General features: G+C 42.0%; 1 protein-coding gene across 1 annotated transcript in view; it reads left to right on the top strand.

Annotated features, from left to right (window-relative positions):
- The window catches only part of LOC124776007 (zinc finger SWIM domain-containing protein 8 homolog), a 511,151-nt gene that overhangs the window by 395,737 nt on the left and 100,781 nt on the right, over nt 1–14,633 (top strand). Inside the window, exons 8-9 of the mRNA XM_047250851.1 lie at nt 3,128–3,400; nt 12,304–12,649. Of these exons, the coding sequence (XP_047106807.1) occupies nt 3,128–3,400; nt 12,304–12,649 (619 nt within the window). The remainder of the gene's footprint in view (nt 1–3,127; nt 3,401–12,303; nt 12,650–14,633) is intronic.

The raw sequence follows: 14,633 nt of genomic DNA, 5'->3' as shown, positions 1-14,633 counted from the left end.
CCTCAGAATGGTTGGTGGGTCACATCATCAATAAACAGCTCTTTTCAGTCTATCCCTGGCATGTTCGATAGGGTTCATTTTGGAGAACATGCTGGCCACTCTAGTCGAGCAATGTTGTTCTCCTGACTGAAGTAATTCACAAGATGTGCATGATGGGTGCGTGAATTGTCGTATACGGAGGTGAATGCCTCACCAATATGCTGCCATTACGGTTGCACTATCGGTCGGAGAATGGCATTCATGTATCGTACAGCCATTACGGCACCTTCCTTGACCACCAGTGGTGTATGTTGGCCCCACATAATGCTACCCCAAAACAGCAGGGAAACTCCACCTTGCTGCACTTGCTGGACAGTGTGTCCGAGGCGTTCAGCCTGACCGAGTTGCCTCCAAACACATCTCCGACAGTTGTCTGGTTGAAGGCATATGCAACACTCATTGCGGAAGAGAACGTGATGCCAATCCTGAGCGATCCATTCGGTGTGTTGTTGGGCCCATCTGTACCGCCCTGAATGGTGTCATGGTTGCAAAGATGGACCTCGCCATGGATGTCAGGAGTGAAGTCTTGCACTATGCAGCCTATTTTCAACATGGTGGCGTTGCTGGCCAGGGTTTACACCGAGCCATAATCCATAGGTAGTGGTCATCCACTGTAGTAGTAGCCCTTGGGCGGCTTGAGCGAGGCATGTCATTGACAGCTTCTGTCTCTATATATCTCCTCCACGTCCGAACAACATTGCTTTGATTCACTGCAACAAGCCTGGACACTTCCCTTGTTGAGAGCTCTTCCTGGCACAAAGTAACAATACGGACATGATCGAACTGCGGTGTTGACCGTCTAGGCATGGTTGAACTACAGATAACACGAGCTGCGTGCCTCCTTCCTGGTGGAAAGACTGGAACTAATCGACTGTCGGACCCCATCCGTCTAGTAGGCACTGCTCCTGCATGGTTGTCACTTTTTTGGGCAGGTTTAGTGACATCTCCAAACAGTGAAAGGGACTGCGTCTGTGATACAATATCCACAGTCAACGTCTATCTTCAGGAGTTCTGGGAAGCAGGGTGATTCAAAACTTTTTTCATGTGTGTATATAACTTGAAAAATATGAATATAATAGAGGGAAACATTCCACGTGGGAAAAATATATCTAAAAACAGAGATGATGTGATTTACCAAACGAAAGTGCTGGCAGGTCGATAGACACACTAACAAACACAAACACACACACACAAAATTCAAGCTTTCGCAACCAACGGTTGCTTCGTTAGGAAAGAGGGAAGGAGAGGGGAAGACGAAAGGATGTGGGTTTTAAGGGAGAGGGTAAGGAGTCATTCCAATTCCGGGAGCGGAAAGACTTACCTTAGGGGGAAAAAAGGACAGGTATAGACTCTACGGTAAGTCTTTCCGCTCCCGGGATTGGAATGACTACTTACCCTCTCCCTTAAAACCCACATCCTTTCATCTTCCCCTCTCCTTCCCTCTTTCCTGATGAAGCAACCATTGATTGCGAAAGCTTGAATTTTGTGAGTATGTTTGTGTTTGTTTGTGTGCGTCTATCGACCTGCCAGCACTTTTGTTTGGTAAGTCACATCATATTTGTTTTTAGATATATCACTTGAAAAATAGCTACATATATGAGAGTATATTTGTATATAAATCTGTATCTGCATTCAACTTGACTCAGACACAGAAATATTTTGATGTAAAACATTTTGGGACTTAATTTTGGAACTGTGCATGCTGGTGAACTTAGTCGCAGGTTGGTTATCAGTGGCAGAATAATTATGATCACATTAAATCTGTTAATGTTTAAAGACTTGCATGCTGCTGTTGAACATTGTAACTATCACTGCATATTTTTTGTTGTTATGTTGCTCTGCTTATGCATTTAATGTTAGATTCAAACTTGTGTGTGTGACTATTTGAATAAACACGTGGTCACGGCTAGCTTATCTGTTGTAGTCCACATTATTATCCCAAAAGATATTCTCTTAATATTATTAATAATCTCAATCAGTAAATTGATTTTGAATTATATCAATATCGGTCATGCTAATTACGATGCTTCATAAATAATCCATGCTTCTATAAGGGGGTAAATCAGCAGTGCGTTACAGAACACCTTTGGATCATATGAGCCACACTAAAATATAAGGTTGTGTTCTTGCCTTTGCTGGTTACATAGCAACGAATTGTTGTTAACTGATCATTAATTTCACATTAATGTTACCCAAGCCACAGCAAAGTTGCAACGTTGATTACCTTATGGAGCTTGGGTGGCTGCACACTAACACTGACCCCCACCATTTCAGCCTGTCAATCACAAAGTTATTTTATCCATGTTGTATAATGTACATATAGTGTTATTTTTGATATGAATATAATAGAGGGAAACATTCCACGCAGGAAAAATATATCTAAAAACAAAGATGATGTGACTTACCATACGAAAGCGCTGGCAGGTCGATAGACACACAAACAAACACAATCACACACACAAAATTCTAGCTTTCGCAACCAACAGTTGCTTCATCAGGAAAGAGGGAAGGAGAGGGAAAGACGAAAGGATGTGGGTTTTAAGGGAGAGGGTAAGGAGTCATTCCAATCCCGCGAGTGGAAAGACTTACCTTCGGGGGGAAAAAAGGACAGGTATACACTCGCATGGGTGTGTGTGCGAGTGGAAAGACTTACCTTAGGGGGAAAAAAGGACAGGTATACACTCGCATGGGTGTGTGTGCGAGTGTATACTTGTCCTTTTTTCCCCCTAAGGTAAGTCTTTCCGCTCCCAGGATTGAAATGACTCCTTACCCTCTCCCTTAAAACCCACATCCTTTCGTCTGTCCCTCTCCTTCCCTCTTTCCTGATGAAGCAACCGTTGGTTGCGAAAGCTAGAATTTTGTGTGTGTGATTGTGTTTGTTTGTGTGTCTATCGACCTGCCAGAGCTTTCGTGTGGTAAGTCACATCGTCTTTGTTTTTAGATATAGTGTTATTTTGATAGAAAAGGAATCAAATCTCTTGTTAGTAACAAAGGACTGAACCAAATGGTTGTTGCGCTAATCGTGCATTGTTATGGTTGTGTAGCTGAGTGGTTGCTGCAGTAGATTCCATTGTTTATGTTGTTGCAGGTAACAAAGAGCCGTGGTGCTGCACTGGCAGGCCCACAAGGTCTGACAGGAAGTGGGCCAGGGACCCACAACAGAAATGCCAACAGCTTCCGCAATGATGTGGAAATATTCTCTGGCTTCAAGCCAGCCATTGAAGCGTGCTACCTGGATTGGGATGATTACCCTCTGCCTGGCATCACATACCAGGGGGGCGTCAGCCTCTTCTACAGGTGTCCCTTCACGTGCTTCAGGCACGCCGGAGACCAGTCTCGCTCTGACCATGTTGTCAACCAGGTTAGTTCACGCAGTTGGATGTTAATAAGGAATTACTAGCCATAAAGTTTCCAGTCCCGTTACAGAGACAGCACATAACATTTACAGAATTGTATATATTGCAGAACTATTTAGATTGTCAGAAAATGTGCCATTCTTCTATTGACAGGACTCATTAAAACTTATAGGGAACAAATTTTTGAGGTAGGTTGATGATTTTATATTTTTGTACAAAAAGGGAACTTATCTAGCCTTTAACATAGCAACTGCTTTCAAACCGGAATGTAACTTACTGTTGGTAACATACTATGATTTGCATTAGTGTTCCAACTTTGGCCTTGCCCATGCACATTATTTTTTCTGGTACTGGAGTGACATTCCATAGAATACTTAGTCATTATCAGCTATGGTGTTTTCTTGACCAATGAAAGCTTGATAAACTGTGTCACATCCCAGTCATTAATAACACACAAACTTGCATGTCTGTTTACTGTGTTCTCCAGCATTTTCATTTTGATGTACTGTTTACTTTCAACCAGACACATGGCCATGCCCACTAAAGCACCCTAGTACAGTGATGCTTGGCCCCAAGTCCTGATGATTGAAAAAATTATCATCTCAATTTGACTGGCAAGAGGAGGAGAAACGGCAGTGTACAGTTCCTAATTAATCTTTCTAATTATCAATCCTTTTAATAAAATCATTAATTAAATCACAGCTTTCTCCAGTGCTTTGTGGAGAGAGGGGATTTGGCCCTGCTGATCACCACAATGGGATATTAAGTTAATGGGATATTAAGTTCTCTGGACATTGTAGTTCTCTCCTCCTTGTTTTCTTCCTTTCCATACTTGCCGATACTCTAAATTACACTCCTGAAGCACTCATCACTGCTCTCCTCACTATTGCAATTACTCTCATCCATCAATTTAGAGTCCCTACCTCAAAACTTAATTTTATTTTTTGATTGGAGACATCATCTTATGACAATGCCAGGTCACAGAATTCCCTAAGAAGATCCTGAAATACAAGCCAAATGGGAAAAGAGATGTTGGATATTGGGGGACCATGAGAAAGATGGGAATGATTTTGTTTGAGAGTTCGGAGCAGGCAATTTGAAAGGAAAGTGGTGGTGGTGGTGGTGGGTGGGTGGTTGGTGGTGAATGTTATTTGTTAGTCAGACCTGAGGTAGCAGTTTTTACACTTCACAGTAATAATTGATAGCATTTAATGCATTTAAACACTTCATGCAGTGTAACAATGAGCCGAGTCTCACCAAACATGATGATGAGAGCATTGTCTCTCAACACAAAGTGTATTGTGTGAAGTACTATTAGAATGTGTTGAATACTACCAATTATTACTCATAGTCTTATTCTGGTTATACACTCCTAGTTTTATTCTGGTTATACTTCAGGCAGTGCTCAGTGACATCTGATTAATTGAGCTATTTTAGTGTAGGGCATTGTCTTAATTGTTAGAATCTTTCTTCAACTATTCTTACAGTCTGCCACACATGCAATTTGCCACATTGATACAGAATTTAATAAACATGCTACACGTGATTTCCAGAGACTGATAGTTTTTAATATTATGATCTGAACCTTTAGATGCCAACAAATTACTTTGGGTGCCATGTTTCTGTATGAGACTTGATATTTTTGAGGGTTGACCCACAAAGTTCAGATAACGAATCTGGCTCAGTAGCCAAATCCAGTTCATCCCTCAGTTGGTTCTGTCATTTCATTTTTTCATCACTTGGCATTTTTCACATAAATAAATACTGTCAGAGGTGAAAGAAGTCAAAAGTTGCACCATCATTTGGAATCCATGTTAGGCTGTAGATGCTCTGATGAATGACTGAGCAAGTCAGTTCAGATATCAGAGTAGGCATTGGCATACCACGTGCAACATGACCATCCTTAGTTAGCACTGTAGTAATTAAACCGACCTTTGGGTTGAGGGTGTTTTTATTTTAGTTCAGATAACTGAGCCTTGCTTTTTAGGTGTCTTTTGTTTTCTTTCACAAGCATTGTTAATTTCTGCTACAACACGGGCTTGATTTGTCAGTTTGTGTACCTACTCCTTTAGAAACCTGTTCATAATAATTGTTGTTCATTTGTTGAATAGTGTGTGAGGCCAGTGGACCAAGTTCCTTGGCAAGGTATCTTTGTGAAAAACAATGATGGATTAATGTCGGGCACTTCAGGTTACTCAATTTTCTGTACACTCAGTAGCCCTGGGATCTATTTGGATTTTTATTCTTAAGATATCCAGGCAAGATAAGAGTCATTCTTGTTCCAGTTCCGGTATAAATGTTGCCATTGCAGCAAATGTCATTGCATTGCATTCCGAATGACCATAGCACAACTGTGTTATATGTAGAAACTAAATAATTTAGTAAGTCCAGTGCCGAAGAAGAATACAGGAGCTGACAAGTGTGACTGTTATTCAACCAGTAGTTTAATAAGACATGCCCTTGCTAAATAATGACACAATTATCTATAGAAGAATGGAACAACAGGTAGAAGCCAACCTGGGGAAAGAGTAGTTATGGTTCTGTAGAAATATAAGAACATGAAAGGCAATACTGACTGTATGACTTAAGTTAGAAGATAAGATCAGACAGTGGAAAATCAACAATGAAATAATGACAATATTATGAAAAGGATATATTGCCACTCACCATATAGAGAAGACGTTGAGTTGCAGACAGGCACAGCAAAAAGTCTGCTACACATTTGAACTTAGGACCAAAACGCCTTCTTCTGAAGTAGAAAGCACACAAGTATGCACAGAACAACTACTCTCACACAAGACTGTGCTCCACAGAGGCCTACATTAGAAGACATTTTGGCTGAAAGCTCAAACATGTAGCAGACATTTTGGTGCGGATGTCTGCAACTCAATGTCTCATCTAGGTATGGTAGGTAGCAATCTATCCTTTTTGTAAGATTGTGGTAGAAGGTAGTTTGAAGAAAAGCAAACTCACATTTATAATATTTGTTTTTAGAAAAAGTTTTTGAGAACATAGACAAAACACACTTGTTGAACTTCTGAAGTTATCAGAGATAAAATACAGGGAGTGGTAGCTTTCCTAGAACTTGTCCAGAAACCAGATTGCTTATATAAGATTTGAGGGCCATGAAAGGGAAGTAGTAGTAGTCCATATAAATTTGGAGAGGGAGCTTTACAGAAAGAGGTTGTGAGATGACTGATGACAAAAGTAAAATGTCGGTGGCAGAGGGTAGTCGAATCAAATCGAGCAATGCAAAGGGGGGTTAGGGGAGGAAATGGGACTCTTAAAAGTGGCAGATGCGATTTGCTGTTTAGACAGAAAAATACTGACAGTGACAGAGTACAGAGGAAATTTAAACCAGACTGGCAATAGAAAGAAAAGTGTTTCTGAAACAGAAAATTGGTTACGTCTGACGTAAGTTTTTTTTCTGAAAGTATTCGTCTGAATCAATGAAATTTGACTGTGTGAAATTGGAGCATGTGATCTGTTTGATCAACACTGCATTAGTCACAAGTCTGTCTGTAGCATTTGGAAAATCCAGGATGAAATGTAACAGTATTATGGAAAGGAAAGTTGCTAGGTGCTGAGTCACAGACAGGCACAACTAAAGGGCTGTCACAAAATAACTTACTGCCCACAAGGCCTTTGTCCAAAAAAAGACCACACACACACACACATATATATATATATTCACGTTCACACAAACTCAACTCACACACACATGATCACAGTCGCTGGCAGCTAATCCCAGACTACGAGCAGCAGCAGCTGATGGGCAAGGCAGCTGGTTGAGGGTAAGGAGGAGGCTGTGGGGGAAGGGGGAGGAATAGCAGGGTAGGCGTGGGGGACGGTAAAATGCTATTGGGGAGTGACCAGGGACGAGGTTGAGATAGGGTAGGGCAGCTAGGTGCAGTTGGGTGGTTAGATGGAAAGGGGGGGGGGGGGGGAGGTAGCGGAAAAGGAGAGAAGTAAAAATACTGGTACGTTGATGGAATAGAGGGCTGTGTGTAGTGCTGGAATGGGTACAGACAAGGGGCTTGATGGGTGAGGACAATGACTAATGAAGTTTGAGACCAGGAGTGTTACAGGAGGAACATAGGATATACTGCAGAGAGAGTTCTAACCTGCTCAGTTCAGAAAAGCTGGTGTTGGTGGGAAGGATCAATATGGCACAGGCTGTGAAGCAGTCATTGAAATAAAGAACACCATTTTGGGCAGCCTGCTCAGTGACAGGATGGTCCAGTTGTTCCTTGGCCACAGCTTGTCAGCGGCCATTCAGATAGACAGACAGTTTGTTGCTTGTCATGCCCGCTCTTGTTAGCTCCTCTCTTCTTCTTTATCACTGGATTTACTAAATTCTTAAGTTTCTGCATACAACACAGTTGTGGTATGGTCATTGGGAATGCAATACAGTGACGTTTACTACATCATCTAAACTCTTATCTACTACAGTGGCGACATTTATATTGGAACTGGAATAAGAATGACACTTACTTTACCTGGACGTGTTAAGAATAAAAATCCAAAGATCTCGGGGCTATTGAGTGTACAGAAAATATAGCGACCTAAACTGCCTCTCATTAATCCATCACTGTCCTCAACAAAGCCAGTGGTTACAGCTTAACTTGTGCATCACATGACTGGTTTCACAGGTAGCCCTGCCTTTGATGGGGTAGGTGATACTTGTGACCAGACTGGAGTAGGTGGTGGTAGGAGGATGTATTGGTCAGGTCTTGCCTCTAGGTCTGTCACAGGCATATGGGTCTTGAGGCAAGGCATTGGGAGCAGGGGCTGTGTAGGGATAGACAAGAATATTGTGTAGGTTCAATGGACGGCAGAATACCACTGGGGGAGGGAGATAGTCAGCAGACCATTTCTCATTTCAGGGCACGACAAGAAGTAGCTGAAACCCTTGTGGAGAATTTACTTCAGTTGGTCCAGTGCTGGGTGGTGCTGAGTTGCAGTGGGAATGCTCCTCTGTGTCCAGATGGTGCTACATTGGGAGATGGTGGGTGACTGGAAAGATGTTTGGTGCAAGGTTGGGAGGATAATTTTGGTTTGCAAGGCCTCTGTGGGGGACCACTCTTCACTGCAGATATAATGGCCATGGGTAGTTTGGGCTGTATGGAAGGGACTTCTTGGTGTGGAACAGGTGGCGGCTGTAGAAGTGGAATCGTTGCTGGTGGTTGGTAGTTTAATGTGGACATAAGTTATGATGTAGCCATCTTTGAAGTGGAGGTCATTATCGAGGAAGGTGGCTTGTTGAATTGAGTAGGACAGGGTGAAGCGAACAGGGCAGAAGGTGTTCAGGTTCTGGAGGAATGTGGATAGGGTGTCCTCATCCACAATCCAGATCATGACAATGTCATCAATGAATGGGAACCAGGTGAGGGGTTTAGGATTCTGGTTGTTTGGGAAGGATTCGTCTAGACAGTCCATGAATAAGTCGGCATAGGGTGGTGCCATATAGGTGCCCATAGCTGTACCCCATATTTGTTTGTAGGTACTACCTTGAAAGGAGAAGTAATTGGGGTTGAGGATATAGTTGGTCATGGCGACTAGGGAGAAGGTTGTTGGTTTGAAATCCATCGGGCATTGGGAAAGGTAGTGTTCAATGGTGGTAAGGCAATGGGTATTACGGATCTTGGTGTAATGGAGGTGGCATCAGTAGTGATGAGCAGGGCACTGTGTTGTAAAGGAACAGGAGCTGTGTAGAGTCGGCAGATGAAATGGTTGACTGAAGGTGTTGGTCTATGAGAGTATAGATCCTCTTGATGGGGGCACAGTAACTGACCACAATGGGCCATCATGGGTGGTTGAGTTTATGGACTTTAGGAAGCATGTAAAAGGTAAGAGTGTGGGGAGTTGTAGGTGTGAGGTGAGAGATGGACTCTGGGGAGAGATTCTGGGATGGGTCTAAGGATTTGAGGAGAGACAGGAGATCATGCTGGGTTTCTGCAATGGGGTCACTGTTGTAGGGTTCGTCGGTGAATGTATCTGACACCTGGTGGAGTCCTTCTACCAGGTAACCCATGCAGTTCAAAACAACAGTGCTGGAGCCTTTGTCAGCGAGTAGGATCATAAGGTCAGGATCAGTTTTTAGGTGGTGGACTGCAGTTCTTTTGGTGGATGTAAGATTAATTTGCATGTTGAGGGATTTGGGGAATGATGTTGAGGCAAGGTTCGAGAGTAAGAAATTCTGGGAAGCTAACAGGGTGATTTGGGGGCAGTGAGAGTGGATCATGATTGGATGGAGGAGTGAACTGAGTCAGGCAGGGTTCAACATTTGTTTTCGGTTGAGTCTGTAAAGGCCTCAGTGACACCCTCGGTATATTTTGAGAGGGACCGCTCGTCATGGCATATGCGACAAGCACGTGTGGCTAGGCTGTATGGAAGGGACTACTTGGAAAGTGCTCCCCAGCAGCACTTTATTATCCCCCACCCCTACCCTGCTATCCATTCCCCTCCCCACCCAAGCCGCCTCCTTGCCCACCCAGTTGCCTCTCTCGTTATGAGGTGCTGCTGCTGCTGCTGCTGCTGCTGCTGCTCCTCCTCATAGTTTGGGTTCAGCGGCCAGTGACTGTGGTCGTGTGTGTGAGTTGCATTTGCGTGAATGTGTGTGTGTGTGTTTTGTCTATTTTTGACCAAGGCCTTGTTGGCCGAAAGCTTATTTTGTAACAGTCCTTTTGTTGCGCCTATCTGTGACTCAGTATCACCGCTGTATGGTGAGAAGCACCCATCTTTCTATAGCATTTGGTGAATTTTTGACTGTGAAATGGTGTTGAATTTAATGAATCATTAACAAACCATCATTTTGGTATGAAAGCAACACACACAATTGTCATCTGGAACTCAGCTTGGTCACTTAAAATCAAATGCCATGTTTGCTCATGTGTCATACTTCAAAATTTTTAAAAGTAAGACACCTTAGTGGTCAGGTCTGATGTTAATATATCTGCTTCACTATTGTCACTAATTTGGCCAGAAAAGGTGATGGAACATTTGAAAATCTGGTGACCTGAAAAGTTGTTTCATTAGCTGGCAAAAAATGACTATATTGTCTAGTTCCTGGTAAAGTGTGCACATATTAAAACCACTATTTTTGTAACACTTTATTTCAGTCAATTTCTTCTTTGCTGATAGAAGTAAATTTAATGCCATTAATGCTCTCAGTGTAAAAGAGAAACAGATAAGACTTCCATTCGGGACAATATGCTGTATGCGTATATGAAAGATTGGTGGATTGAAAATATTCGACAGACATCCACTGAGTAGAAGGATGCTTTAATAAGCTTTACGCACTCACGTGGCCCAGAAAATTCATTTTTTATCAGGCTTGGGAATCTCTGTTAAAGAAACCCACCAGGAGCTGCTGTTGGACAACTATCAGGGATGGTCCCTATATCGATGGGAATGCGCGTTTCCTCACTTTAAAAGAAATCAGCAGTGATTAAGCCATTATTGGCCATAGCGACACATTTACACAATTCCTCATCATTTCATGCAATCAAAAAGTGTGCACAAAATATGTTGCACTTTAAACTGGAATTAAACTAGAATGTCAATAGCATTGCACAATAAAATGACATACTCAAAAATCTCTATAATACGAATCTTTTCCAAAATGTGCCAAACTGCCTGCTATGAACTCCTCCAAAATTCATAGTGGTGTAAAACTTGGAGGCAGTTTATACGATGTGTGTTGCAGCTGTCATGCAACAATTTTACTGCTATGATGTACAGTCCCATGGTAATGCACAGTTAAATTTTGAAGTTGATAACCAATTTGATTTGTTAAATTTTTTGAGTTGTTCTGACTCGATCTCAGTTCCTAATCTTCAGAATTTTGTATATATTATCCTCCCCACAGAGTCCTACATGATTGTTGAACATAATAAAAGATGCCAGATTTATTTTAAGTACCACGGGAATTTCGAGTCTGTTTTAAATGCGCCTCCACGTTTTTGCTGTTGTCTAGGACCTTATATGCTTGAATTGCAGAATGAAATCTAGCTTTTAGGTGGTTCAGAGCCTGGTCTTTTTAATGAAGGCTCTCTTATTTTTTCCCCAAGCATTATATTTTCGGTGGAGTTGGCTTCAAATTATACATCTGTATATTGCTCAAGAAATATTTTATTATTATTGCCATTAAGAGTGTGCAGAAAGCTGTACAAGGTGGCGTAGTTTTGTTATAATATCCTTTGTTGAGTAATGTGGCTGGATGTAGTAAAATGCCCTCTTTGAAATAAAAGTTATTTATTACAAGATTCAAACTAAATACAACTTCTGAGAATAATATCTACACAACTTGAGAACAACAGTGTCTTGAGGACCAGCGAAGATTAACGATGACACAGTTCCACAAGGTTTGGAACTTGTAGGCAATCCACTAGTGATGACATGATTGGCAGCTAGACTGTAAGACAGTACCTTGCCTCTTCTATTAACCTCCTAGGTGAGGCAGGGGCTGTCCTTGGCCTGCAAAACATTTGCGTAAATGTGGTAGCAGAGATATTCAGGGGCAACCTTGCGTACACCACATTTATTTTTTTCATGAAAATATTGCCAGAGGTGATACGTCTCAAAGTTCCTGAAAGTGCGGGGTACACTTTGGAGTGTTGTGCTATGGGGTCAAACAAATGAATATATCTCTGGAATTGTTGTATTGGCTAAAGTAAAACTTTACCAATGTTCATTGGGAACATGTGCAAATGTTCACACAAAATTTCAGCAGAATCCGTGATGGTCATGTGGGAACCTCTAGATCCTGTGGCATAGCGACCCAACTCTAATGGTTAGATATGTTTGAGAATGGTACATATTTTAATTTGTACCATGATTTTACCTGTTATCTGTATTGGATTGTTTGCTAAAGATTTCCTATTAAAAAGTGCACTTAAAATTTCAGGTGAACTCCTCACAAGCGGTTTTGAATTGTGAACATCCAGCTCAGCCATCACACCATCACCACCACCATCACCATCGACATCACAACAACTTGAACCAGTTCCTCCCTGTCCCACATACACGGCCACACGTGAGCTGCCATGGGGGCTCTCGCTCTTCCACGTGTCTGACTACTATAGACTTCCCATATCGAGAGCGTAGGCGGCACCACTCTCGTCATGATTTTGGTGGCCACATTCCAAATGTTGATATGGTGGTACGATTTCATCGTATTGTACATGGACTTGGGTCACCAGCAGATGGTGATGACACACGTGATGGAAACCGTTCAAGTGTTAGTAGTGAAGGTAAGTCAATTTTCCTCAAAATATGGGTATTTGTTGTGCTACGATGTGCATTCAAGTTCTAAGGCCTCTGATTTTTTTTCTAATTAACTACTCACCCGAAATCGATGAAACTGGCGTTACTTCTCGACGTAATCGCCCTGCAGACGTACACATTTTTCACAACGCTGACGCCATGATTCCATGGCAGCAGCGAAGGCTTCTTTAGGAGTCTGTTTTGACCACTGGAAAATCGCTGAGTCAATAGCAGCACGGCTGGTGAATGTGCTGCCACGGAGAGTGTCTTTCATTGTTGGAAAAATCCAAAAGTCACTAGGAGCCAGGTCAGGTGAGTAGGGAGCATGAGGAATCACTTCAAAGTTGTTATCACGAAGAAACTGTTGCGTAACGTTAGCTCGATGTGCGAGTGCGTTGTCTTCGTGAAACAGCACACACGCAGCCCTTCCGGGACGTTTTTGTTGCAGTGCAGGAAGGAATTTGTTCTTCAAAACATTTTCGTAGGATGCACCTGTTAACGTAGTGCCCTTTGGAACACAATGGGTAAGGATTACGCCCTCGCTGTCCCAGAACATGGACACCATCATTTTTTCAGCAATGGCGGTTACCCGAAATTTTTTTGGTTGTTTCTGGATTGAAAAATGGCATCCACATCTCATCCATTGTCACAACTGACGAAAAGAAAGTCCCATTCGTGCTGTCGTTGCGCGGTCAACATTGCTTGGCAACATGCCACACAGGCAGCCATGTGGTCGTCCGTCAGCATTCATGGCACCCACCTGGATGACACATTTCGCATTTTCAGATCATCATGCAGGATTGTGTGCACAGAACCCACAGAAATGCCAACTCTGGAGGCGATCTGTTCAACAGTCATTCGGCGATCCCCCAAAACAATTCTCTCCACTTTCTCGATCGTGTCGTCAGACCGGCTTGTGCGAGCCCGAGGTTGTTTCGGTTTGTTGTCACACGATGTTCTGCCTTCATTAAACTGTCGCACCTACGAACGCACTTTCGACACTTCCATAACTCAATCACCACATGTCTCCTTCAACTGTCGATGAATTTCAATTGGTTTCACACCACGCAAATTCAGAAAACGAATGATTGCTCACTGTTCAAGTAAGGAAAACGTCGCCATTTTAAGTATTTAAAACAGTTCTCATTCTCGCTGCTGGCGGTAAAATTCCATCAGCCGTACGGTGCTGCCATCTCTGGGACGTATTGACAATGAACGCGGCCTCATTTTGAAACAATGCGCATGTTTCTATCTCTTTCCAGTCTGGAGAAAAAAACATCGGAGGCCTTAGAACTTGAATGCACCTCGAAATTCAGTGATACTGTGTGACTAGTGTTGAATAACTTCAAGTTATTTGTACTTTTTATAAATAGCTTAAGACGTGTTTGGGGGATGGTTGATTAGAAAAAGAGATGGCTGATGTTCTCCATAATCTGAATTTGTGCTCTTTGTGTAATGACCTTATATAGATCTATATCTTATTCACATATAGCAGATATATTATAGTAAATCAGTTCAAACTGTAATAAGTCATCATCGAGAATAAAAGTCTGTTTTCTTATTATGAAAGTACCGTGTAAAGTCATCAATCACACATCATAGTCTCTAAAATTTTAAGTGACCACCATGAGTGGTTGATTATGATGTGACATGTTACTCCCCTAAACAGATAGTTGTGATAATGACTCACTGGTGTTAAAAACCAGTAACTGTAATATATCTTACTAAATGCAATCATGACATTTGTATTTGTATTTCAAACAGATCACATGCTACAGTTTGACACTCTCAAATTTCATTGACCTTTTTGACTGGATGTTAAATACTGATTTCCATTTCAAAGATGTGTGCTTGTTTCAAAATTCATTTTATTAAAGATGACACTCAGATCCCAAATAAGTTGTTTCAAGGACAGAGGGTATATTGTTACAAAATCTGTTCACAGACTAATTGAGTTTCAAATGATGTAAC

Source organism: Schistocerca piceifrons, chromosome 1 (assembly GCF_021461385.2).
Source record: "Schistocerca piceifrons isolate TAMUIC-IGC-003096 chromosome 1, iqSchPice1.1, whole genome shotgun sequence".
Taxonomy (NCBI): Eukaryota; Metazoa; Arthropoda; class Insecta; order Orthoptera; family Acrididae; genus Schistocerca; species Schistocerca piceifrons.
Note: the sequence above shows the minus strand (reverse complement) of the source record. Positions and strands in the feature narration are given on the sequence as shown.